General features: G+C 52.6%; 1 protein-coding gene across 11 annotated transcripts; it reads left to right on the forward strand.

Moving 5' to 3' along the window:
- The first annotated feature begins 468 nt into the window (after positions 1-468).
- On the forward strand, positions 469-26,583 carry LOC129858684 (cytoplasmic polyadenylation element-binding protein 4-like). 11 transcript variants are annotated; one of them, XM_055927997.1, is made up of 12 exons: positions 470-605; positions 9,549-10,874; positions 16,309-16,404; positions 17,591-17,681; positions 18,435-18,485; positions 18,657-18,680; positions 21,645-21,821; positions 22,010-22,099; positions 22,296-22,414; positions 22,719-22,833; positions 22,979-23,160; positions 23,372-26,583. In XM_055927997.1, exons 2-12 carry the CDS (start codon positions 9,801-9,803, stop codon positions 23,597-23,599), a joined length of 2,247 nt encoding a protein of 748 aa, XP_055783972.1. In that variant the 5' UTR covers positions 470-605; positions 9,549-9,800; the 3' UTR covers positions 23,600-26,583. The 11 variants fall into 11 exon arrangements, with proteins under 11 accessions (XP_055783974.1, XP_055783976.1, XP_055783972.1 ...); XM_055927990.1 differs by having other exon boundaries at positions 471-605; positions 17,588-17,681; XM_055927994.1 differs by having other exon boundaries at positions 471-605; positions 9,721-10,874; positions 17,588-17,681.
- Positions 26,584-26,607: the final 24 nt, after the last annotated feature.

The following is a 26,607-nucleotide window of genomic DNA, read 5'->3' on the forward strand; positions in this document are numbered from 1 at the left end:
AAACTTTCAGTTTTACCGTCAGGAAACGTATGACTTCGTTCTCACAACCAATAGGAAACTTCAAAGGAACCAAATGTGCTAGATTGGCCTCTTATCTTGCCTTTTTCTTGTGTTTAAATGTGTTTAATAAACCCGTTTAATCATAGATGAATATCACACAGAAGCCTTGACTGACTAGATTTTTAAATGCAGGGAGTACTGAATGTATAAAATACATCTAGTTTGAATTTTGTGCATTATTTGCCTGCATGTGTAACTCCACCCATGAATTTCTCAACATCCTTATTTGGGCTGAGAACGTCTTGAACGCAGTGCCATTTCATTGAAAAGGCGTGAGATGGGTGTGGTTTACCCACACATATCCAATTAAACGCCATTCATCTGTGGAAAGGGGCGAGGCCGCAGAGGGAAACCCTTGCAGTCTGTGAGTGGGAGTTGGAGGAGGCGGGGGCGGGGTTATGAGTCGGAAGTGTCTCCCTACTGGCCCAGCTGTCATCGACTAGAAGAGACCATTCGTACCGGTTGACTTGGAAATGCAGAAAATTGAAAAAAAGCTGAAATATGGCAACATCTAGGAACCATAAGGACATGACGACAATTTAGAGGTACATAATGCACGATATAGAATCCGTTTCAGAAATGTAATGTCGTACCAGAGAAATGCACTCAGGTTTATACCCGTAGTTTAGAATTGCACAAAAATTATGACGACAACGATTGGTGCTAAGCTATGACATTGAACACACAGGACACGAAACCGACGAGGTCGTTTAAAGATACACACACCATTTAATACCAATATCACCGCAGTGATATCACCCGTGTATCGCTGTCGGTGGAATTTTCGGATACATTGTTTAATTTGTCATCGACATTTTTGCCTATCTGCTTCGATTGCTCGTTAGATCGGCTACAATGTATCTACTGTAGTAGCTTGTCGGCTATTACCCTAGCCGAGCGGCTTGTATACGGGGAACTAGGCTACCCTAGATTCAGCATAGACAAGAAACGTCACCAGCATTTTCTTCTTTAACTGGTCGCGACGGAGGAGGTCATTGCAGAAAAAAATCTAGATATTCGGTAGGTGTTGGTGTATTTACCTTCATTATAACGCACCGGCATAGACACACACTACACTGCATATAGACCAACACTGATAATCGTAATGTGTTTGATTGACAGGGCACATGGAACCCAATGCAGCAGCTGTTAGCTTGCTAGCCACATAACGACCTTTGGGAAGAGAAACGGCAACTAATAGCGTAGCCAGCCTGCCTGGTGCTATGTGCTTATACCGCAGCTAACCTACGCATGTTCACTCAGGTGTTTTCTGTTGTGGCCTGCTAGTACTACTGCTATGCTAAATCTGTTATTTTATCATGTAGCCTTGGCCTACTGTGGCTGAGCGAGTCAATGATTTAATCTCATTGTTACATCACTAGCAGTCTGCAGTTGCAGCAAAGTCACTGCAGTTGGCAAGGCTGGTGTTGTTTTGGATGGCCTGTAGGATCAAATTGTGGAATGATAGCCTTTGTATTTATGTCCCCCCCTGTCTCTCCCTCCCCCTCCCTCGACCCTGTCTCTCCCTCCCCCTCCCTCGACCCTGTCTCTCCCTCCCCCTCCCTCGACCCTGTCTCTCCCTCCCCCTCCCTCGACCCTGTCTCTCCCTCCCCCTCCCTCGACCCTCCCCCTCCCTCTCTCGACCCTGTCTCTCCCTCCCCCTCCCTCTCTCGACCCTGTCTCTCCCTCCCCCTCCCTCTCTCGACCCTCTCTCAACCTCCCTCGACCCTCTGACTCCCTCCCCCGACCCTATCTCTCCCTCGACCCCTCCCTCGACCCTCTGACTCCCTCCCCCGACCCTATCTCTCCCTCGACCCTCTGACCTCCCTCGACCCTCTGACCTCCCTCGACCCTCTGACCTCCCTCGACCCCCCCCCCCCCCTCCCCTGTCCCCCCCCTCCCCTGTCCCCCCCTCCCCTGTCCCCCCCTCCCCTGTCCCCCCCGACCCTGTCCCCCCCCGACCCTGTCTCCCCCCCGACCCTGTCTCCCCCCCGACCCTGTCTCCCCCCCGACCCTGTCTCCCCCCCGACCCTGTCTCCCCCCCGACCCTGTCTCTCCCCCGACCCTGTCTCTCCCCCGACCCTGTCTCTCCCCCGACCCTGTCTCTCCCCCGACCCTGTCTCTCCCTCGACCCTGTCTCTCCCTCGACCCTGTCTCTCCCAACCTCCCTCGACCCTGTCTCTCCCAACCTCCCTCGACCCTGTCTCTCCCAACCTCCCTCGACCCTGTCTCTCCCAACCTCCCTCGACCCTGTCTCTCCCAACCTCCCTCGACCCTGTCTCTCCCAACCTCCCTCGACCCTGTCTCTCCCAACCTCCCTCGACCCTGTCTCTCCCCCCTCCCTCGACCCTGTCTCTCGACCCTGTCTCTCCCCCCTCCCTCGACCCTGTCTCCCCCCCCCTCCCTCGACCCTGTCTCTCCCCCCTCCCTCGACCCTGTCTCTCCCCCCCTCCCTCGACCCTGTCTCTCCCCCCCTCCCTCGACCCTGTCTCTCCCACCCTCCCTCGACCCTGTCTCTCCCCCCCTCCCTCGACCCTGTCTCCCCCGTGACCCTGTCTCCCCCGTGACCCTGTCTCCCCCGTGACCCTGTCTCCCCCGTGACCCTGTCTCCCCCGTGACCCTGTCTCCCCCGTGACCCTGTCTCCCCCGTGACCCTGTCTCCCCCGTGACCCTGTCTCCCCCGTGACCCTGTCTCCCCCGTGACCCTGTCTCCCCCGTGACCCTGTCTCCCCCCTGACCCTGTCTCTCCCTCGACCCTGTCTCTCTCCCCCCCTTACTCGACCCTGTCTCTCTCCCCCCCTCACTCGACCCTGTCTCTCTCCCCCCCTCACTCGACCCTGTCTCTCTCCCCCCCTCACTCGACCCTGTCTCTCTCCCCCCCTCATTCGACCCTGTCTCTCTCCCCCCCTCACTCGACCCTGTCTCTCTCCCCCCCTCACTCGACCCTGTCTCTCTCCCCCCCTCACTCGACCCTGACTCTCCCCCCCTCACTCGACCCTGACTCTCCCCCTCCCTCCCTCTTTCGACCCTGACTCTCTCCCCCTCCCTCCCTCCCTCTTTCGACCCTGTCTCTCTCCCCCTCCCTCCCTCTTTCGACCCTGTCTCTCTCCCCCTCCCCCTCCCTCTTTCGACCCTGTCTCTCTCCCCCTCCCCCTCCCTCCCTCGACCCTGTTTCTCTCCCCCTCCCCCTCCCTCCCTCGACCCTGTCTCCCCCTCCCTCGACCCTGTCTCCCCCTCCCACGACCCTGTCTCCCCCTCCCTCGACCCTGTCTCCCCCTCCCTCGACCCTGTCTCCCCCTCCCTCGACCCTGTCTCCCCCTCCCTCGACCCTGTCTCCCCCTCCCTCGACCCTGTCTCCCCCTCCCTCGACCCTGTCTCCCCCTCCCTCGACCCTGTCTCCCCCTCCCTCGACCCTGTCTCCCCCTCCCTCGACCCTGTCTCCCCCTCCCTCGACCCTGTCTCCCCCTCCCTCGACCCTGTCTCCCCCTCCCTCGACCCTGTCTCCCCCTCCCTCGACCCTGTCTCCCCCTCCCTCGACCCTGTCTCCCCCTCCCTCGACCCTGTCTCCCCCTCCCTCGACCCTGTCTCCCCCTCCCTCGACCCTGTCTCCCCCTCCCTCGACCCTGTCTCCCCCTCCCTCGACCCTGTCTCCCCCTCCCTCGACCCTGTCTCCCCCTCCCTCGACCCTGTCTCCCCCTCCCTCGACCCTGTCTCCCCCTCCCTCGACCCTGTCTCCCCCTCCCTCGACCCTGTCTCCCCCTCCCTCGACCCTGTCTCCCCCTCCCTCGACCCTGTCTCCCCCTCCCTCGACCCTGTCTCCCTCTCCCCCTCCCTCGACCCTGTCTCCCTCTCCCCCTCCCTCGACCCTGTCTCCCCCTCCCTCGACCCTGTCTCCCCCTCCCTCGACCCTGTCTCCCCCTCCCTCGACCCTGTCTCCCCCTCCCTCGACCCTGTCTCCCCCTCCCTCGACCCTGTCTCCCCCTCCCTCGACCCTGTCTCCCCCTCCCTCGACCCTGTCTCCCCCTCCCTCGACCCTGTCTCCCCCTCCCTCGACCCTGTCTCCCCCTCCCTCGACCCTGTCTCCCCCTCCCTCGACCCTGTCTCCCCCTCCCTCGACCCTGTCTCCCCCTCCCTCGACCCTGTCTCCCCCTCCCTCGACCCTGTCTCCCTCTCCCCCTCCCTCGACCCTGTCTCCCTCTCCCCCTCCCTCGACCCTGTCTCCCTCTCCCCCTCCCTCGACCCTGTCTCCCTCTCCCCCTCCCTCGACCCTGTCTCCCTCTCCCCCTCCCATGTCTCCCTCTCCCCCTCCCATGTCTCCCTCTCCCTCGACCATGTCTCCCTCTCCCTCGACCCTGTCTCCCTCTCCCTCGACCCTGTCTCCCTCTCCCTCGACCCTGTCTCCCTCGACCCTGTCTCCCTCTCCCTCGACCCTGTCTCCCTCTCCCTCGACCCTGTCTCCCCCTCCCTCGACCCTGTCTCCCCCTCCCTCGACCCTGTCTCCCCCTCCCTCGACCCTGTCTCCCCCTCCCTCGACCCTGTCTCCCCCTCCCTCGACCCTGTCTCCCCCTCCCTCGACCCTGTCTCCCCCTCCCTCGACCCTGTCTCCCCCTCCCTCGACCCTGTCTCCCCCTCCCTCGACCCTGTCTCCCCCTCCCTCGACCCTGTCTCCCCCTCCCTCGACCCTGTCTCCCCCTCCCTCGACCCTGTCTCCCCCTCCCTCGACCCTGTCTCCCCCTCCCTCGACCCTGTCTCCCCCTCCCTCGACCCTGTCTCCCCCTCCCTCGACCCTGTCTCCCCCTCCCTCGACCCTGTCTCCCCCTCCCTCGACCCTGTCTCCCCCTCCCTCGACCCTGTCTCCCCCTCCCTCGACCCTGTCTCCCCCTCCCTCGACCATGTCTCCCCCTCCCTCGACCCTGTCTCCCTCTCCCTCGACCCTGTCTCCCTCTCCCTCGACCCTGTCTCCCTCGACCCTGTCTCCCTCGACCCTGTCTCCCTCTCCCTCGACCCTGTCTCCCTCGACCCTGTCTCCCTCTCCCTCGACCCTGTCTCCCCCTCCCTCGACCCTGTCTCCCCCTCCCTCGACCCTGTCTCCCCCTCCCTCGACCCTGTCTCCCCCTCCCTCGACCCTGTCTCCCCCTCCCTCGACCCTGTCTCCCCCTCCCTCGACCCTGTCTCCCCCTCCCTCGACCCTGTCTCCCCCTCCCTCGACCCTGTCTCCCCCTCCCTCGACCCTGTCTCCCCCTCCCTCGACCCTGTCTCCCCCTCCCTCGACCCTGTCTCCCCCTCCCTCGACCCTGTCTCCCCCTCCCTCGACCCTGTCTCCCCCTCCCTCGACCCTGTCTCCCCCTCCCTCGACCCTGTCTCCCCCTCCCTCGACCCTGTCTCCCCCTCCCTCGACCCTGTCTCCCCCTCCCTCGACCCTGTCTCCCCCTCCCTCGACCCTGTCTCCCCCTCCCTCGACCCTGTCTCCCCCTCCCTCGACCCTGTCTCCCCCTCCCTCGACCCTGTCTCCCCCTCCCTCGACCCTGTCTCCCCCTCCCTCGACCCTGTCTCCCCCCCTCCCCCCTGTCTCCCCCTCCCTCGACCCTGTCTCCCCCCCTCCCCCCTCCCTCGACCCTGCCTCTGTGCCCCTCCCCCCTCCCTCGACCCTGCCTCTGTGCCCCTCCCCCCTCCCTCGACCCTGCCTCTGTGCCCCTCCCCCCTCCCTCCCTCGACCCTGCCTCTGTGCCCCTCCCCCCTCCCTCCCTCGACCCTGCCTCTGTGCCCCTCCCCCCTCCCTCCCTCGACCCTGTCCCCCCCTCCCTCCCTCGACCCTGTCCCCCCCTCCCTCCCTCGACCCTGTCCCCCCCTCCCTCCCTCGACCCTGTCCCCCCCTCCCTCCCTCGACCCTGTCCCCCCCTCCCTCCCTCGACCCTGTCTCCCCCTCCCTCCCTCGACCCTGTCTCCCCTCCCTCCCTCGACCCTGTCTCCCCTCCCTCCCTCGACCCTGTCTCCCCTCCCTCCCTCGACCCTGTCTCCCTCTCCCCCTCCCTCGACCCTGTCTCCCTCTCCCCCTCCCTCGACCCTGTCTCCCTCTCCCCCTCCCTCGACCCTGTCTCCCTCTCCCCCTCCCTCGACCCTGTCTCCCTCTCCCCCTCCCTCGACCCTGTCTCCCTCTCCCCCTCCCTCGACCCTGTCTCCCCCTCCCTCGACCCTGTCTCCCCCTCCCTCGACCCTGTCTCCCCCTCCCTCGACCCTGTCTCCCCCTCCCTCGACCCTGTCTCCCCCTCCCTCGACCCTGTCTCCCCCTCCCTCGACCCTGTCTCCCCCTCCCTCGACCCTGTCTCCCCCTCCCTCGACCCTGTCTCCCCCTCCCTCGACCCTGTCTCCCTCTCCCTCGACCCTGTCTCCCTCTCCCTCGACCCTGTCTCCCTCTCCCTCGACCCTGTCTCCCTCTCCCTCGACCCTGTCTCCCTCTCCCTCGACCCTGTCTCCCTCTCCCTCGACCCTGTCTCCCTCTCCCTCGACCCTGTCTCCCTCTCCCTCGACCCTGTCTCCCTCTCCCTCGACCCTGTCTCCCTCTCCCTCGACCCTGTCTCCCTCTCCCTCGACCCTGTCTCCCTCTCCCTCGACCCTGTCTCCCTCTCCCCCTCCCTCGACCCTGTCTCCCTCTCCCCCTCGACCCTGCCTCTGTGCCCCTCCCTCCCTCGACCCTGCCTCTCTCCCCTCCCTCCCTCGACCCTGCCTCTCTCCCCTCCCTCCCTCGACCCTGCCTCTCTCCCCCTCCCTCCCTCGACCCTGCCTCTCTCCCCCTCCCTCCCTCGACCCTGCCTCTCTCCCCCTCCCTCCCTCGACCCTGCCTCTCTCCCCCTCCCTCCCTCGACCCTGCCTCTCTCCCCCTCCCTCCCTCGACCCTGCCTCTCTCCCCCTCCCTCCCTCGACCCTGCCTCTCTCTCCCCCTCCCTCGAACCCTGTCTCCCCCTCCCTCGACCCTGTCTCCCCCTCCCTCGACCCTGTCTCCCCCTCCCTCGACCCTGTCTCCCCCTCCCTCGACCCTGTCTCCCCCTCCCTCGACCCTGTCTCCCCCTCCCTCGACCATGTCTCCCCCTCCCTCGACCATGTCTCCCTCTCCCTCGACCCTGTCTCCCTCTCCCTCGACCCTGTCTCCCTCGACCCTGTCTCCCTCGACCCTGTCTCCCTCGACCCTGTCTCCCTCTCCCTCGACCCTGTCTCCCTCGACCCTGTCTCCCTCTCCCTCGACCCTGTCTCCCCCTCCCTCGACCCTGTCTCCCCCTCCCTCGACCCTGTCTCCCCCTCCCTCGACCCTGTCTCCCCCTCCCTCGACCCTGTCTCCCCCTCCCTCGACCCTGTCTCCCCCTCCCTCGACCCTGTCTCCCCCTCCCTCGACCCTGTCTCCCCCTCCCTCGACCCTGTCTCCCCCTCCCTCGACCCTGTCTCCCCCTCCCTCGACCCTGTCTCCCCCTCCCTCGACCCTGTCTCCCCCTCCCTCGACCCTGTCTCCCCCTCCCTCGACCCTGTCTCCCCCTCCCTCGACCCTGTCTCCCCCTCCCTCGACCCTGTCTCCCCCTCCCTCGACCCTGTCTCCCCCTCCCTCGACCCTGTCTCCCCCTCCCTCGACCCTGTCTCCCCCTCCCTCGACCCTGTCTCCCCCTCCCTCGACCCTGTCTCCCCCTCCCTCGACCCTGTCTCCCCCTCCCTCGACCCTGTCTCCCCCTCCCTCGACCCTGTCTCCCCCTCCCTCGACCCTGTCTCCCCCTCCCTCGACCCTGTCTCCCCCTCCCTCGACCCTGTCTCCCCCTCCCTCGACCCTGTCTCCCCCTCCCTCGACCCTGTCTCCCCCTCCCTCGACCCTGTCTCCCCCTCCCTCGACCCTGTCTCCCCCCCTCCCCCCTGTCTCCCCCTCCCTCGACCCTGTCTCCCCCCCTCCCCCCTCCCTCGACCCTGCCTCTGTGCCCCTCCCCCCTCCCTCGACCCTGCCTCTGTGCCCCTCCCCCCTCCCTCGACCCTGCCTCTGTGCCCCTCCCCCCTCCCTCCCTCGACCCTGCCTCTGTGCCCCTCCCCCCTCCCTCCCTCGACCCTGTCCCCCCCTCCCTCCCTCGACCCTGTCCCCCCCTCCCTCCCTCGACCCTGTCCCCCCCTCCCTCCCTCGACCCTGTCCCCCCCTCCCTCCCTCGACCCTGTCCCCCCCTCCCTCCCTCGACCCTGTCTCCCCCTCCCTCCCTCGACCCTGTCTCCCTCTCCCCCTCCCTCGACCCTGTCTCCCTCTCCCCCTCCCTCGACCCTGTCTCCCTCTCCCCCTCCCTCGACCCTGTCTCCCTCTCCCCCTCCCTCGACCCTGTCTCCCTCTCCCCCTCCCTCGACCCTGTCTCCCTCTCCCCCTCCCTCGACCCTGTCTCCCCCTCCCTCGACCCTGTCTCCCCCTCCCTCGACCCTGTCTCCCCCTCCCTCGACCCTGTCTCCCCCTCCCTCGACCCTGTCTCCCCCTCCCTCGACCCTGTCTCCCCCTCCCTCGACCCTGTCTCCCCCTCCCTCGACCCTGTCTCCCCCTCCCTCGACCCTGTCTCCCCCTCCCTCGACCCTGTCTCCCTCTCCCTCGACCCTGTCTCCCTCTCCCTCGACCCTGTCTCCCTCTCCCTCGACCCTGTCTCCCTCTCCCTCGACCCTGTCTCCCTCTCCCTCGACCCTGTCTCCCTCTCCCTCGACCCTGTCTCCCTCTCCCCCTCCCTCGACCCTGTCTCCCTCTCCCCCTCCCTCGACCCTGTCTCCCTCTCCCCCTCGACCCTGCCTCTGTGCCCCTCCCTCCCTCGACCCTGCCTCTCTCCCCTCCCTCCCTCGACCCTGCCTCTCTCCCCTCCCTCCCTCGACCCTGCCTCTCTCCCCCTCCCTCCCTCGACCCTGCCTCTCTCCCCCTCCCTCCCTCGACCCTGCCTCTCTCCCCCTCCCTCCCTCGACCCTGCCTCTCTCCCCCTCCCTCCCTCGACCCTGCCTCTCTCCCCCTCCCTCCCTCGACCCTGCCTCTCTCCCCCTCCCTCCCTCGACCCTGCCTCTCTCTCCCCCTCCCTCGAACCCTGTCTCCCCCTCCCTCGACCCTGCCTCTGTCCCCCTCCCTCCCTCGACCCTGCCTCTCTCTCCCCCTCCCTCGAACCCTGTCTCCCCCTCCCTCGACCCTGCCTCTGTCCCCCTCCCTCCCTCGACCCTGCCTCTGTCCCCCTCCCTCCCTCGACCCTGCCTCTGTCCCCCTCCCTCCCTCGACCCTGCCTCTGTCCCCCTCCCTCCCTCGACCCTGCCTCTGTCCCCCTCCCTCCCTCGACCCTGCCTCTGTCCCCCTCCCTCCCTCGACCCTGTCACCCTCTCCACCTCCCTCGACCCTGTCTCTCTCCCCCTCCCTCCCTCCCTCGACCCTGTCTCTCTCCCCCTCCCTCCCTCGACCCTGTCTCTCTCCCCCTCCCTCCCTCTGTCTCTCTCCCCCCTCCCTCGACCCTGTCTAGTCCGCTTCTCACCCGTCTCCCCCTTTTTACGTCACCCACTGTTTTCCCTACATCACCTTTCCCTCTCCTTTCTCGCGCATGCCTTCACTTCTGTCCTCTCCCTCACCCCCTTTCTCCCTTCAATTCCTCCCTCTCTCCCGCACTCCTCTCCTTCCCTCCCCATGTTATACAGTAGGAAATAGGCCTAAAAGACATTGAGGTAAGAAGAACCAAGTTGAGGAGGAAATATCGTCTTTACCCCGGGATTCATAAATGGACGACTACGGCTTCGGAGTCCTGGTGAAGAATAACGGCAGTGGCAACAAGTCTGCTTTCCCCGTGAGGATCCCCCCTCACCTCCAACCCCAGCCCCCCCACCTCAATCACCCTGCCAACCCCCCCAGTCCCCCTTCATTCGTCAACAACACCTCGGCCACCAATGGAGGAGGTAGCGCCTGGCTGTTCCCCTCCGTAACACCCCACAGTAACATGCAGGATGAGATCCTTGACTCCGACAAGTCCAACGCCCTGGACCGCCAGGACCTGCAGGAGAAGGCCCAGCCGCAGGCCCTCTCCCCTGGGCAGCAAGAGGCCGGAGGTGGCCTAGGGGAGCTGGATGGAATCCTACCTGAGGACGGCTCCATGGAGAAGGGCTCGTTGGAGACCGGTGGGAAGGAGAAGCTTAGGGGTGGGATGGACTCTCCTCCGGTGCTGGGGGGGTTTGACTACCAGGATAGCCTGGGGATGGGGACGTCCGGAGCCCAATCCACCACCACCTCCTCCTCCTTGACCTCCTTCAACAACTGGTCCCCGACCATACCTTCCAACCCCTCCCCCGTTATCGGTGAGGACGTCGGGAGTGGGTTCTTTGGCCCGGCTGGTTCCAACGCTAACGGACCCCAGATGCTGTTCCAGAACTTCTCCCACCACGCGGGGCCCGGCTTCGGAGGGGCGGGGGGCAGCTTCTCCCCCCAAATCGGCCCGGTCTCCCAGCACCACCCTCCTCCCCACCACTACCACCCCCACAACCAGGGGGTCCCCCCTCAGCACCGTCGCTCTCCAGCCTCCCCCCACCCTCCCCAGCCCTCCTTCCCTCCTCACCCCCACCGCTCTGGAGCTTTCACCCAGCTGCCCCACCTGGCCCCGGTCCAGTCCAAGCCCCCCTCCCCTTGGGGCAGCTACCAGAGCCCTGCCCCCCCCACTTCCACCTCCTGGAGCCCCGGGGGAGGTGGGTACGGTGGCTGGGGAGGGTCACAGGGGGTTCGTGAGTATCGCAGGGGCCTCAATGGAGGCGTGACGGCCCTCAACTCCATCTCACCACTTAAGAAGTCTTTCCCCAACAACCAGGTACTGAACTAGCTAGATATACTGCACACTCCCATCTAACAACCTGGTACTGAACTAGCTAGATATACTGCACACTCCAATCTAACAACCTGGTACTGAACTAGCTAAATATACTGCACACTCCCATCTAACAACCTGCTACTGAACTAGCTAGATATACTGCACACTCCCATCTAACAACCTGCTACTGAACTAGCTAGATATACTGCACACTCCCATCTAACAACCTGCTACTGAACTAGCTAGATATACTGCACACTCCCATCTAACAACCTGCTACTGAACTAGCTAGATATACTGCACACTCCCATCTAACAACCTGCTACTGAACTAGCTAGATATACTGCACACTCCCATCTAACAACCTGCTACTGAACTAGCTAGATATACTGCACACTCCCATCTAACAACCTGCTACTGAACTAGCTAGATATACTGCACACTCCCATCTAACAACCTGCTACTGAACTAGCTAGATATACTGCACACTCCCATCTAACAACCTGCTACTGAACTAGCTAGATATACTGCACACTCCCATCTAACAACCTGGTACTGAACTAGCTAGATATACTGCACACTCCCATCTAACAACCTGGTACTGAACTAGCTAGATATACTGCACACTCCCATCTAACAACCTGGTACTGAACTAGCTAGATATACTGCACACTCCCATCTAACAACCTGGTACTGAACTAGCTAGATATACTGCACACTCCCATCTAACAACCTGGTACTGAACTAGCTAGATATACTGCACACTCCCATCTAACAACCTGGTACTGAACTAGCTAGATATACTGCACACTCCCATCTAACAACCTGGTACTGAACTAGCTAGATATACTGCACACTCCCATCTAACAACCTGGTACTGAACTAGCTAGATATACTGCACACTCCCATCTAACAACCTGGTACTGAACTAGCTAGATATACTGCACACTCCCATCTAACAACCTGGTACTGAACTAGCTAGATATACTGCACACTCCCATCTAACAACCTGGTACTGAACTAGCTAGATATACTGCACACTCCCATCTAACAACCTGGTACTGAACTAGCTAGATATACTGCACACTCCCATCTAACAACCTGGTACTGAACTAGCTAGATATACTGCACACTCCCATCTAACAACCTGGTACTGAACTAGCTAGATATACTGCACACTCCCATCTAACAACCTGGTACTGAACTAGCTAGATATACTGCACACTCCCATCTAACAACCTGGTACTGAACTAGCTAGATATACTGCACACTCCCATCTAACAACCTGGTACTGAACTAGCTAGATATACTGCACACTCCCATCTAACAACCTGGTACTGAACTAGCTAGATATACTGCACACTCCCATCTAACAACCTGGTACTGAACTAGCTAGATATACTGCACACTCCCATCTAACAACCTGGTACTGAACTAGCTAGATATACTGCACACTCCCATCTAACAACCTGGTACTGAACTAGCTAGATATACTGCACACTCCCATCTAACAACCTGGTACTGAACTAGCTAGATATACTGCACACTCCCATCTAACAACCTGGTACTGAACTAGCTAGATATACTGCACACTCCCATCTAACAACCTGGTACTGAACTAGCTAGATATACTGCACACTCCCATCTAACAACCTGGTACTGAACTAGCTAGATATACTGCACACTCCCATCTAACAACCTGGTACTGAACTAGCTAGATATACTGCACACTCCCATCTAACAACCTGGTACTGAACTAGCTAGATATACTGCACACTCCCATCTAACAACCTGGTACTGAACTAGCTAGATATACTGCACACTCCCATCTAACAACCTGGTACTGAACTAGCTAGATATACTGCACACTCCCATCTAACAACCTGGTACTGAACTAGCTAGATATACTGCACACTCCCATCTAACAACCTGGTACTGAACTAGCTAGATATACTGCACACTCCCATCTAACAACCTGGTACTGTTAGATGTACAGTTGAAGTCGGAAGTTCACATACACTTAGGTTGGAGTTATTGAAAGTCGTTTTTCAACCACTCCACAAATGTCTTGTTAACAAACTATAGTTTTGGCAAGTTGGTGAGGACATCTACTTTGTGCATGACACAAGTAATTTTTCCAACAATTGTTTAGACCGATTATTTCACTTATAATTCACGATATCACAATTCCAGTGGGTCAGAAGTTTACATACAGCAAGTTGACTGTGCCTTTAAACAGCTTGGAAAATTCCAGAAAATGATGTCATGGCTTTAGATGCTTCTGATTGACTCAAATTATGTCAATTAGCCTAATGGAGGTGTACCTGTGGATGTATTTCAAGGCCTACCCTGAGTGCCTCTTTGCTTGAAATCATGGGAAAATCTAAAGAAATCAGCCAAGACCTCAAAGAGAATTGTAGACGTCCACAAGTCTGCTTCATCCTTGGGAGCAATTTCCAAACGCCTGAAGTTACCACGTGTTCTGTCTCCTAGAGATCAACGTACTTTGGTGTGAAAAGTGCATATCAATCCCAGAACAACAGCAAACGACCTTGTGAAGATTCTGGAGGAAACAGGTACAAGAGTATCTATATCCACAGTAAAACGAGTCCTATATCAACATAACCTGAAAGGCCGCTCGGCAAGGAAGAAGCCACTGCTCAAAAACCGCCATTAAAAAAGCCAGACTATGGTTTTCAACTGCACATGGGGACAAAGATTATACTTTTTGGAGAAATGTCCTCTGGTGTGATGAAACAAATAGAACTGTTTAACCATAATGACCATTGTTATATTTGGAGGAAAAATGGGGAGGCTTGCAAGTCGAAGAACACCATCCCAACCGTGAAGGACGGGAGTGGCAGCATCATGTTGTGGAGCTGCTTTGCTGCAGGAGGGACTGGTGCACTTCACAAAATAGATGGCTTCATGAAGAAGGAAAATTATGTGGATATACTGAAACAACATCTCAAGATATCAGCCAGGAAGTTAAAGCTTGGTTGCAAATGGGTCTTCCAAATGGACAATGACCCCAAGCATACTTCCAAAGTTGTGGCAAAATGGCTTAAGGACAACAAAGTCAAGGTATTGGACTGGCCATCACAATGCCCTGACCTCAATCCTATAGAAAATTTGTGGGCAGAACTGAAAAAGCGTGTGAGCAAGGAGGCTTACAAACCTGACTCAGTTACACCAGCTCTGTCAGGAGGAATGAGCCAAAATTCACCCAACTTATTTTGGGAAGCTTGTGGAAGGCTACCCGAAACATTTGACCCAAGTTAAACAATTTAAAGCCAATGCTACCAAATACTAATTGAGTGTATGTAAACTTCTGACCCACTGGGAATGTGATGAAAGATATAAAAGCGGAAATAAATAATTCTCTCTACTATTATTCTGACATTTCACATTCTTAAAATAAAGTGGGGATCCTAACTGACCCAAGATGGAATTTTTACTGGTATTAAGTGTCAGGAATCGTGAAACTGATTTTAAATGTATTTGGCTAAGGTGAATAGTAAACTTCAGACTACAACTGTATATGGCACACCTCATACCTGTTAAGACCGGATGTCCCAAAGGCCTCAGACTCATGAGTAGATAAACCATATTCATTTAACAGCCTACAATGAACTAGTCAATGATTTCTTTAATTTCAATGTTTTGCCAAACTCCAATAGTGCTTGATTTAGTTGCTTATGGTATAATTTATTTGCGACTGCAGACTGTAATCCAGCTAATGCTCTTGATGTCTATTGAGCCATAAAGTAAACTCTATCCTGCGCTTCAATGGTACTATCACATGGTAATATCCCACTTGTACTAATATTACACTGCTCAAAAAAATAAAGGGAACACTTAAACAACACAATGTAACTCCAAGTCAATCACACTTCTGTGAAATCAAACTGTCCACTTTGGAAGCAACACTGATTGACAATACATTTCACATGCTGTTGTACAATTGGAATAGACAAAAGGTGGAAATTATAGGCAATTAGCAAGACACCCCCAATAAAGGAGTGATTCTGCAGGTGGTGACCACAGACCACTTCTCAGTTCCTATGCTTCCTGGCTGATGTTTTGGGCACTTGAATGCTGGCGGTGCTCTCACTCTAGTGGTAGCATGAGACGGAGTCTACAACCCACACAAGTGGCTCAGGTAGTGCAGCTCATCCAGGATGGCACATCAATGCGAGCTGTCGCAAGAAGGTTTGCTGTGTCTGTCAGCGTAGTGTCCAGAGCATGGAGGCGCTACCAGGACATGTACAGGCCAGGACATCAGGAGACGTGGAGGAGGCCGTAGGAGGGCAACAACCCAGCAGCAGTACCGCTACCTCCGCCTTTGTGCAAGGAGGTGCACTGCCAGAGCCCTGCAAAATGACCTCCAGCAGGCCACAAATGTGCATGTGTCTGCTCAAATGGTCAGAAACAGATTCCATGAGGGTGGTATGAGGGCCCGACGTCCACAGGTGGGGGTTGTGCTTACAGCCCAACACCGTGCAGGACGTTTGGCATTTGCCAGAGAACACCAAGATTGGCAAATTCGCCACTGGCGTCCTGTGCTCTTCACAGATGAAAGCAGGTTCACACTGAGCACATGAGCACATGTGACAGAGTCTGGAGACGCCGTGGCGAACGTTCTGCTGCCTGCAACATCCTCCAGCATGACTGGTTTGGCGGTGGGTCAGTCATGGTGTGGGGTGGCATTTCTTTGTGGGGCCGCACAGCCCTCCATGTGCTCTCCAGAGGTAGCCTGACTGCCATTCGGTACCGAGATGAGATCCTAAGACCCCTTGTGAGACCATATGCTGACACATGCACATTTGTGGCCTGCTGGAGGTCATTTTGCAGGGCTCTGGCAGTGCACCTCCTTGCACAAAGGCGGAGGTAGCGGTACTGCTGCTGGGTTGTTGCCCTCCTACGGCCTCCTCCACGTCTCCTGATGTACTGGCCTCTCTCCTGGTAGCGCCTCCATGCTCTGGACACTACGCTGACAGACACAGCAAACCTTCTTGCCACAGCTCGCATTGATGTGCCATCCTGGATGAACTGCACTACCTGAGCCACTTGTGTGGGTTGTAGATTCCGTCTCATGCTACCACTAGAGTGAAAGCACCGCCAGCATTCAAAAGTGACCAAAACATCAGCCAGGAAGCATAAGAACTGAGAAGTGGTCTGTGGTCACCACCTGCAGAACCACTCCTTTATTGGGGGTGTCTTGCTAATTGCCTATAATTTCCACCTGTTGTCTATTCCATTTGCACAACAGCATGTGAAATGTATTGTCAATCAGTGTATTGTCAATCAGTGTTGCTTCCTAAGTGGACAGTTTGATTTCACAGAAGTGTGATTGACTTGGAGTTACATTGTGTTGTTTAAGTGTTCCCTTTATTTTTTTGAGCAGTGTATATAATATTGTCCTATCTTCCAGGTGCCCTCTCAGAAGTATCCTCGTAATAACTCTGGGTTCAACCAAAAGGCCTGGATGGAAGACAGCATGAGTCGCACTGACAACTTCCCTTTCCAGGTGAGAGAAGGGATGAGAAAACTGTAGAGAAAATATATTTATCCACCCTTATAGGACAATAAAAAAATTGACTTGAAACATGCTTCAATATTGTTAAAACCAACACGTGCAGCTTTGTAAAGGCATTTTTGATACAAGTGTCAGAGACAAATTATATGTTCTGATATGTGTAATACAGTACACATCAAAGTAAATGAGAAGAGCAAATATGATCTAGTTACTAGTAAGAAGAGCATCTGATAACATCAATGACGATTAGGCCAAGAACTTGTTTATTGATGAAATTCACATTAACTATTGTTGTATATGTAGTCTTATAGATCTGTGAATGTGGTGGTAAGCGTATGCCATGAAGAGGCCTAATCCGGTAATCAGAGTTCACCCAAAATAGCACCATACTCCTTGTTTAGTGCACTACTTTAAACCAGAGCCTGGTCAAAGGTAGTGCACTATACAGGGAATTGGGTGCCATTTGGTACGGAAACTTCAGCTTTCTTCTTTCGTTAGAGATGCAGCACGTTAAATACGGAAACCCCAGCCTCCTCCTGTTGTTGTTTGAGATGCCACAACGCCTGTATGATAAATGTTGACATACTGTCATCTCACTTCTGCAGGCTTTGGCCCTGTTTGAATACATAAAGAAGGCCCTGTTTGAATACATAAAGAAGGCCCTGTTTGAATACATAAAGAAGGCCCTGTTTGAATACATAAAGAAGGCATGCATCCTTTCTTCTTTGAGGTAAACGCAGATCTGACATGATCTGGATTGGCTAAAGCAGTAGGGTGTAAGTCTAGCTTTAGCGTTCCAGTCACACACAGATCGGTGATTACTTCAAGGAAGGGATTATTTGAAAAGCATTCTGTGTCTATCTACAGAGACAGGGGCATGTGATACAAAAGCTGTAGATGGCCTACATCTGGAGATATCTCTGTAGAATCACAGAAATACATTTTGGTGGTATTTTATTCGATAAGCGTCACCACAGAACGTCTATGTGGATGTGTAACTGTTTAGGTCTAAAGTACCAGGACAACATAGTTCTCATCTATACACAAAGCAAAACTGTGTCAAGGGTCTAGATTAGAACCTACCACGTTTTCTCGCGTCAGAATGGTTCTGTGTTCCTGTTCTTAGAACACCGGAGGCTAATCATCGTGTTCCCTGTCTCTGTGTGTCTCTCAGCAGGAGAGAACCCGTTCCTTTGATGGCTTCAGCATGCACTCTCTGGAGAACAGTCTGATTGATATTATGAGGGCTGAACAGGATTCCTTGAAAGGTGGGTTTCTCTGTTTCTCGCAGTATGAAGAAACACCCTGGGCCAGTATTCACAAAGCGTCTCAGAATAAGAGTGCTGTTCTTGAATGAGTTTTTTTCCTTTAGAAAAATAATGAATATGATTATATGTACAAGGGGGACCTGATCCTAGATGCTTTGAATATAGGCCCTGGTATTCTGTAATACTCCACAAACAATGAGGAAATATTTGCTGAATATACAGTAATGGCATATTTTCAATTTAGAGACAGAAGATTGATTTCACGTAATTCTGACCGGTTGGTAAAATGTCTAGCTGCGCTAGTGCAGGATAGAGGCGAAACGGCTCTACTCCGTCTAAACCTGCTCAATCACACACGCGTACCTGTTTAAGTACTACTATGCTGCCACTTTGATCCATGCTCCACTCTCAATTCTCTCCACCACCATGAATTAAACATTTGGGTTCCGTTTTGTCGCATACCATCTCTGAAGACATGTTTTATAGCCAAGACCCTGACTGCTCTTCAGAAGGAGTTTGTCTCTATGTTAATTTATGGCCAGTCCATCACTTATTTCCCTTCTCTGATCATGTATCGCTATCTGTTGGCTGTTAAGTTGGAGTTCTCTGGATGCTTTGATGGTTCTGCTGCTCATCTCAATTCTCATTCTCCTCAGTACATCACAGAACTACAGTTGTTGAAATGTGGTGGCTATATGGAGTGAGAAGGCAAAATAATATACATATTCTAACTGACGTCGGTCTCTTCTCCAGGTCGCTATGGTTTCTCTCACCAGGCCGGAGATGGGTCTTTGCCCATGAATGGTATGGAAATGTTAGATTTTGCCTCAATACAATAAAGTGTATTGCTTAGTTCAGCCATTCACAGTACAGGTAGTCAATATGATGCAAGTTGTTCATGGAGTGTACATTATTTTATAACCCTGTGCTGTTAAGAGTTGGTATGAAGGCTGTTGTCTCTTGTTTTACATGCAGCTAGGAGCTATGGCAGACGACGAGGTAAAGCCAAACCCAAAATGTCTTCATGTTTTAGCCTAAGTCATGTCATTATTTGCAAAGCGGCCATCACACAGTACATGCTGTCTGGTTTGGCCTCTCTGTCTAAAATGGTGGAATAGGGTGCCATTTTCAGATGCAACTTGTCTGTGTTTACCTCTTAAACGCTGATTGTTCACTAGTCCCCGACTGAACCTGCAGAGGAAGACTTCAAGTCCCCAGGGAGGATTTGAAATGAATATAATAAAACAATCTCATCTTAATTCTATAAATACTACACTGCTCAAAAAAATAAAGGGAACACTTAAACAACACAATGTAACTCCAAGTCAATCACACTTCTGTGAAATCAAACTGTCCACTTAGGAAGCAACACTGATTGACAATACACTGATTGACAATACATTTCACATGCTGTTGTGCAAATGGAATAGACAACAGGTGGAAATTATAGGCAATTAGCAAGACACCCCCAATAAAGGAGTGGTTCTGCAGGTGGTGACCACAGACCACTTCTCAGTTCCTATGCTTCCTGGCTGATGTTTTGGTCACTTTTGAATGCTGGCGGTGCTTTCACTCTAGTGGTAGCATGAGACGGAATCTACAACCCACACAAGTGGCTCAGGTAGTGCAGTTCATCCAGGATGGCACATCAATGCGAGCTGTGGCAAGAAGGTTTGCTGTGTCTGTCAGCGTAGTGTCCAGAGCATGGAGGCGCTACCAGGAGACAGGCCAGTACATCAGGAGACGTGGAGGAGGTCGTAGGAGGCAACAACCCAGCAGCAGGACCGCTACCTCCGCCTTTGTGCAAGGAGGAGCACTGCCAGAGCCCTGCAAAATGACCTCCAGCAGGCCACAAATGTGCATGTGTCTGCTCAAACGGTCAGAAACAGACTCCATAAGGGTGGTATGAGGGCCCGACGTCCACAGGTGGGAGTTGTGCTTACAGCCCAACACCGTGCAGGACGTTTGGCATTTGCCAGAGAACACCAAGATTGGCAAATTCGCCACTGGCGCCCTGTGCTCTTCACAGATGAAAGCAGGTTCACACTGAGCACATGTGACAGACGTGACAGTCTGGAGACGCCGTGGAGAACGTTCTGCTGCCTGCACCATCTTCCAGCGTGACCGGTTTGGCGGTGGGTCAGTCATGGTGTGGGGTGGCATTTCTTTGGGGGGGCCGGCACAGCCCTCCACGTGCTCGCCAGAGGTAGCCGGACTGCCATTAGGTACCGAGATGAGATCCTCAGACCCCTTGTGAGACCATATGCTGGTGCGGTTGGCCCTGGGTTCCTCCTAATGCAAGACAATGCTAGACCTTATGTGGCTGGAGTGTGTCAGCAGTTCCTGCAAGAGGAAGGAATTGATGCTATGGACTGGTCCAACCGTTCCCCAGACCTGAATCCAATTGAGCACATCTGGACATCTGGGACATCATGTCTCGCTCCATCCACCAACGCCACGTTGCACCACAGACTGTCCAGGAGTTGGCGGATGCTTTAGTCCAGGTCTGGGAGGAGATCCCTCAGGAGACCATCCGCCACCTCATCAGGAGCATGCCCAGGCGTTGTAGGGAGGTCATACAGGCACGTGGAGGCCACACACACTACTGAGCCTCATTTTGACTTGTTTTAAGGACATTACATCAGTTGGATCAGCCTGTAGTGTGGTTTTCCACTTTAATTTTGAGTGTGACTCCAAATCCAGACTTCCATGGGTCGATAAATTTGATTTCCATTGATAATTTTTGTGTGATTTTGTTGTCAGCACATTCAACTATGTAAAGAAAAAAGTATTTAATAAGAATATTTCATTCATTCAGATCTAGGATGTGTTATTTTAGTGTTCCCTTTATTTTTTTGAGCAGTGTATAAAGCATTTAAGATCTTCCGTGTAGATTGTGGCCTACTGCTCTGTGTTGCTTTATATACTTAACATGGTGAAGTGTTGAAATGGATTTCCAGGTTGTCTGTATTACCGTTGTGCTGACCGTCTCAGATTGCTATATTAATAACCTTCAACACGTGTTTGTTGTGAAATCTGATCATATGTACAGCGCAATAGCAAAAAAAGATGAGCTGACGTGAATGTCGGGTGCCTGTTTCCTGCTGGGTTGTTATGACCTGGCTGTGGTGGCTTGTCACTAGACTTTACCAAAACATCAAATCTTGTAAGTGCTTGCGGAAATCATGATTTGGTTTCATGATCACGGTTCTCTTTTGTCTTCATCACAATGAAAAATTGCTTTATTTGAGTTAATTTGATTTCAATCAATGTACCGCAAGTTTATTGTAGGTGTGTTTATTTGGGTACAATCTTACCCTTTTTCGACGACTGAGTCAAACAGAGCTGAGCCAAGCTCTACAGAGCTGAGCCAAGCTCTACAGAGCTGAGCCAAGCTCTACAGAGCTGAGCCAAGCTCTACAGAGCTGAGCCAAGCTCTACAGAGCTGAGCCAAGCTCTACAGAGCTGAGCCAAGCTCTACAGAGCTGAGCCAAGCTCTACAGAGCTGAGCCAAGCTCTACAGAGCTGGCCTGGTTAAATCCAAGCTCTACTGTGCTGGCCTGGTTAAACATCCACAATAGTTGTTGGAAAGGACAATGTGAAAATGAATTATCGGAGCCAGCACACTGGTTTGAAAATAAATATAACCACAAATAGGTGCTAAGTGGCATAAAAATGTCCAGGCACTCGTGTTTGGTTTGAAAGTTAAAAAGCCTTTAATGTATGGGACATTTTAAAGTACTTCAATGTATAGCAGCTTACGTCTTCATCAGGGTGTCGGGGTTAGTACGGTTTGGGTTGGCAACATGGTGTGAAATAAGTCCAGGGTGTCGGGGTTAGTACGGTTTGGGTTGGCAACATGGTGTGAAATAAGTCCAGGGTGTCGGGGTGTCGGGGTTAGTACGGTTTGGGTTGGCAACATGGTGTGAAATAAGTATCTCTACCGATCTCTCTGCCCTCCAGGTCACTCTAACCTGTTCCCCATGGAGGACGAGCGGTCCTTCGGAGAGGACGAGTCAGGTGACCAGGGACTTCCTGGTTTAGGATCCGCCCACTGTTTCCCGCACCTCAACGGAGAGCGAGTGGAGAGGTACTCACGCAAGGTGTTTGTGGGAGGACTGCCCCCCGATATAGACGAAGGTATTGATCAATGAACAGAATAATACACCTTTTACAATGTAGTTCTGAGTTAAAGACGATGTGAGGTGTCTGTTGTCTATGTTAATGGGTCCCGACATGTGATGTCAGAGGCTTGAAGGCTGTGTGCTACAACTACAGGGCCCTGAAGAGCCTGTGTAGCTGACTAGCTTTGACTCTTTCATTCTCAGATGAGATCACTGCCAGTTTCCGCCGGTTCGGTCACCTGTTTGTCGATTGGCCCCACAAGGCTGAGAGCAAGTCCTATTTCCCACCCAAAGGTGAGTCTGATATGGTCACATTGGCCAGGAAATACTAGGGGCCCTAGGAATGACGGGGACACTCGGGGGGGGCCCTAGGAATGACGGGGACACTCGGGGGGGGGGGCCCTAAGAATGACGGGGACACTCGGGGGGGCCCTAGGAATGATGGGAACTAGATGGTCATGAGAGTACTGAGCTCTTTCTTTCCCTCTAGGTTATGCATTCTTACTGTTCCAAGATGAGAGCTCTGTCCAGGCTCTGATCGATGCCTGTATCGAGGAGGATGGCAAGCTCTACCTCTGTGTCTCCAGCCCCACCATCAAGGACAAGCCTGTGAGTGGAGCTTTACGTGTCTGTCTGTGTGTGTGAGACACACGAGCCAGTCAGTCTTGGTGGGAGTTGTCTGTCCTCCTTGTCAGTCTAGCACTGCTGGTAAATAGTTGTGAGATTTCCCCAGTCCACTCACCTAGTTCAGCCCTGCCCACTCCACTCACCTAGTTCAGCCCTGCCCACTCCACTCGCCTAGTTCACATCTAGTTGTATGGACATTGAAAGAGTTACAAATGTTATGACATTTGTTAGCATTTTCTAGATGTTATATGAGTGTTATCTGAATGTTGTCTGGCCGTTCCTCTAGGTCCAGATCCGTCCCTGGAACCTGAACGACAGTGACTTTGTGATGGACGGCTCTCAGCCTCTGGACCCGAGGAAGACCATCTTCGTAGGGGGGGTGCCACGTCCTCTACGCGCAGGTACTGGACTGTGATTCTGTGTGTGTGTGTATGAGAGAGAGACTGAGCTACAGTAATGCCTAGGCTTTAGCTCAGCAGGCTAACACTGTCTGGCGTGACAGACCCAGTCAGCCACATCATCAGCCTATATGTGTTACTGTTCCAGTGGAGCTGGCCATGATAATGGATCGTCTGTATGGAGGAGTGTGTTACGCTGGCATCGACACAGACCCTGAGCTGAAGTACCCTAAAGGAGCGGGCCGTGTGGCCTTCTCCAATCAGCAGAGCTACATCGCTGCTATTAGCGCTCGATTCGTTCAGCTGCAGCACGGCGAGATCGACAAACGGGTGAGTCAGTCTGGTCTTTGGTAGTTTAGCAGAGCCACATACGCCGTGCATTTTGTCCAGGAGAAGAACCATAGAGCCCTCACACGAACAATAGCTAAGCTACAAAATGGCGCTGGCTCTGAGCTTTTCCCCTCTGGTTTCTCTCATGTCCCATTCCATCTGGGTATGTTTCATCTCCTCTTTCTCCTTCTGTCCTCCCCCTCTCCCCCAGGTGGAAGTGAAGCCATACGTGCTGGATGACCAGCTGTGTGATGAGTGCCAGGGGACACGCTGTGGGGGAAAGTTCGCTCCCTTCTTCTGCGCTAACGTCACCTGTCTCCAGTACTACTGCGAGTACTGCTGGGCAGCCATACACTCCCGTGCCGGACGAGAGTTCCACAAGCCACTGGTCAAGGAGGGGGGAGACCGGCCCCGACACATATCCTTCAGGTGGAATTAGGGAGGGAGGGAGGGTGACGGGCTATGTTGTAGAAAATAAATGCACTTTTCTTTTTGCTGGTTCCTATTTTTAGTTTCAAAAAGAAACTTAAAAGCTTAATTTAATCTTTATTTTTTTAATCAGACTTTCTTCTAAGACAAGTAAATGCTAAGAAGAAGTAAAACGAAGTGAAAGAAATCCCGTTTTGAATTTAAGTTAAGGTGTGCATGAGTACTTGGATGCATTATTAGATACGAGAAGAAGTGTTTCTTCTGACTTGACTGTACTTTCTCTTCTCATTAGCTGGCGAAGCTGCTTCCATTTGTTGTCAAGAGTAACATATATAACATTTGAGTGAGCTATGTGCTGCACCTCAATCAGTATATTAACTACAACAGTTGCGTTTTAAAGGGTGCACTTATTTTGTTACTTTACGCATGCAGGATTAGATTAATAATTGTATCGTTAACCAAAGGTTGAGAGCAACTGGTCAGGTTAAAGTTCAATAGTCAAAGAAATCCACTGCAGTAGGGCAGACAGACTGACAAGTCCCTTCATCATAAATAAACTGTTCAGAGTACATACAGCATTACTTCAGAAAAAAATGATCCCCTCTGTATCGGGCCTGACATCGATTACTGATATGTGTTTCTAGATCATGGTTTAAATTGACGCATTGTAGCCAAAATGGGCAAACCAAAGATTGGCCTAAAAACAAGTGATCAAAGCCAGTTGATTATCTGAGGGGTTTAAGGACTGTAAGACTCCATTTTCAGGTTCAGGAGGTCAGTAAGGCTAGTGCCGTTGTGAAATTGAGAGGGGAGAAAGTCTTTGGAAAAACACCTTCAGCTGATAAAGACTACAGCCCTAGCTATCTAGGCAGGGCTCCGGTATTGGCAGTAGTATTAGCTCACTTTATATTGTCAGGGATATTAGCACTGGACGCTAACATGCTAATGTTATAGTACTAGTAGGAATGCACAGTACAGTGGTAGCTAGCTACAGTGTTCCCTGAGTGACTCATAGTATGCAGCCTGGTACTATGGGCTTTAGTGTTAACCAACTCCTCTGGCTATCGTTGTCCAGCCAATTAAAATGGAGAGGAGTTGGCTAAAGCACAGACAGACAGGACTACCAGCCTAGTCTCATGGTGATCTGACGCACTCTCTACCATGACTGGAGTGTAGAGGAAGTAGATCCGAGCTGTGGCGAGTGGATTCTAGCTGTGGAGGATGAATACATTAGTAGTTGGACACTCTTTGAAGAACTTGCTGTCACAGAGATAAAGATATTATTTTATACATGGCCTGCTGATTTTTGTACAGTGTTTTCTAGCTGATTATTTTGTCATGAACATATATAAATTTATTATGCACTACTTTTCTAAATATTTTTTTCAATAGTCATTTTAGGCACATTTTTCACAAGATGGGATAACTCCTTTTGCAATACCTCATTTTTTTCACTTGGTGAAAAATAATTTTGTACCTTTGTTACTAAGAGATCTGCATTTATGGTAAAACTTAATTTAAAAAATAAAAAATGAATGATATTAATATAATTTTCAATTTAGCTTTTTATATATTTAAGTGCTGGTAAATGTTAAATTGTCTGGTGTGATTGTGTAGAGAAAAGAAAAAGAGTTAGCCAATCATGTACAGTACAGACTTCTCTTTCATAATAATAAACCATAAGTACTGGATCTTAAGGCATGACAAGACCTTTCTAAACTTATTTTGATAGTCTTGAAACATATATTCAGCTTGTAGTGGGTAAGGAAAATCTTGGGGAAATGTTTTGGCTTGGGTGGATGAGTGAACCCTTGTTCCCTTGTATCATCAGTGAATGATGACAGGTGTTCTAAAAACTATTTAGATTCTCATTCTGGAACTACCTGAAGGCTCCAGAATGTGCCAGTTATTCTAGGCATGCATGACGTAATACAGGATAACAACATGACTATTGACTAGTGTTAATGCAGAAAACTATTGTAATGCACTAGATCTCTCTTTGTTTTATTTTTGTATGAGTTTTTAAGTTCTCTTTCAGATCACCTATCTATCCCCTCTTTCTCACCTAAAGTCTGCCTCCCTCACAGACAGACCTGCTGTACATGCAGGATACCACATGAGTTTAGCCATGTAGAAGACACTTGTTCCTAAAGAGACTTGATCACTCCACCCCTGTGATGTGGCATGCTTTGGGACATAGACTTGAATGTGATTCATGTTGCAAGTTAACTTTGAGCCCTGATGTGCAATACTTCTTCTTTCCTAAAACAGTTTCTCTCTTTCTGCAATGTAAATCATTTAAACCCATATAAACCATGTAAACATTAAAACAGGATTATTTTCTCAGTCTACTATTGTTCATGTTGGTGTCTGCAAAGTAAAACAAAAAGATACTTTCTACTAATATATAACTGAATTTATTTTTAAACATTATTTTGTGCTTATTCAATTATTTTGCTACTACCATGCTACTGTGATTAAGAAAACATTGTATATACTAAGTTGATAACGTATTTAGCGTTTGTTATATTTTCAATTGAAATGTAAAACTATCATTTGGATCAGATTTGTATATTTTTTGGGGTGATGTGTTGAACTTGTTGATGTCTAGGTTTTCTAATTGCTGTTTGTGTGCCACATTCAGAGGAATAATGTCTGTTAGTATTACTTGATTGCGAAACATGTCAATAGTTTTTAATGGTATGTTGGGAAGGTTGTATTTATTGATATACCTTTTTTACTTGAGACATCATCTTGATTTTTATTATGGTCATTTCGCATTTATAAGTTCCAATTTGTATATTTCTCCCCCCCCGGTTACGTTATGTGGTAACAGATGTCAGTTTTTATAGTTGGTTTGTAGAACTGAAGTAAAAATCAAGATCTAAAGTCATATAATCATCTGCAGCCAACTATTTATAACTGTATGCATACAACATTTGAAGTATTTGTAATGTGAGATGTTGAAAGAATAAAACTCAGCTGTGAGGAGAACAGGGGTTGAAGTCAATTTCTTGA

Source organism: Salvelinus fontinalis, chromosome 6, assembly GCF_029448725.1.
Source record: "Salvelinus fontinalis isolate EN_2023a chromosome 6, ASM2944872v1, whole genome shotgun sequence".
Taxonomy (NCBI): Eukaryota; Metazoa; Chordata; class Actinopteri; order Salmoniformes; family Salmonidae; genus Salvelinus; species Salvelinus fontinalis.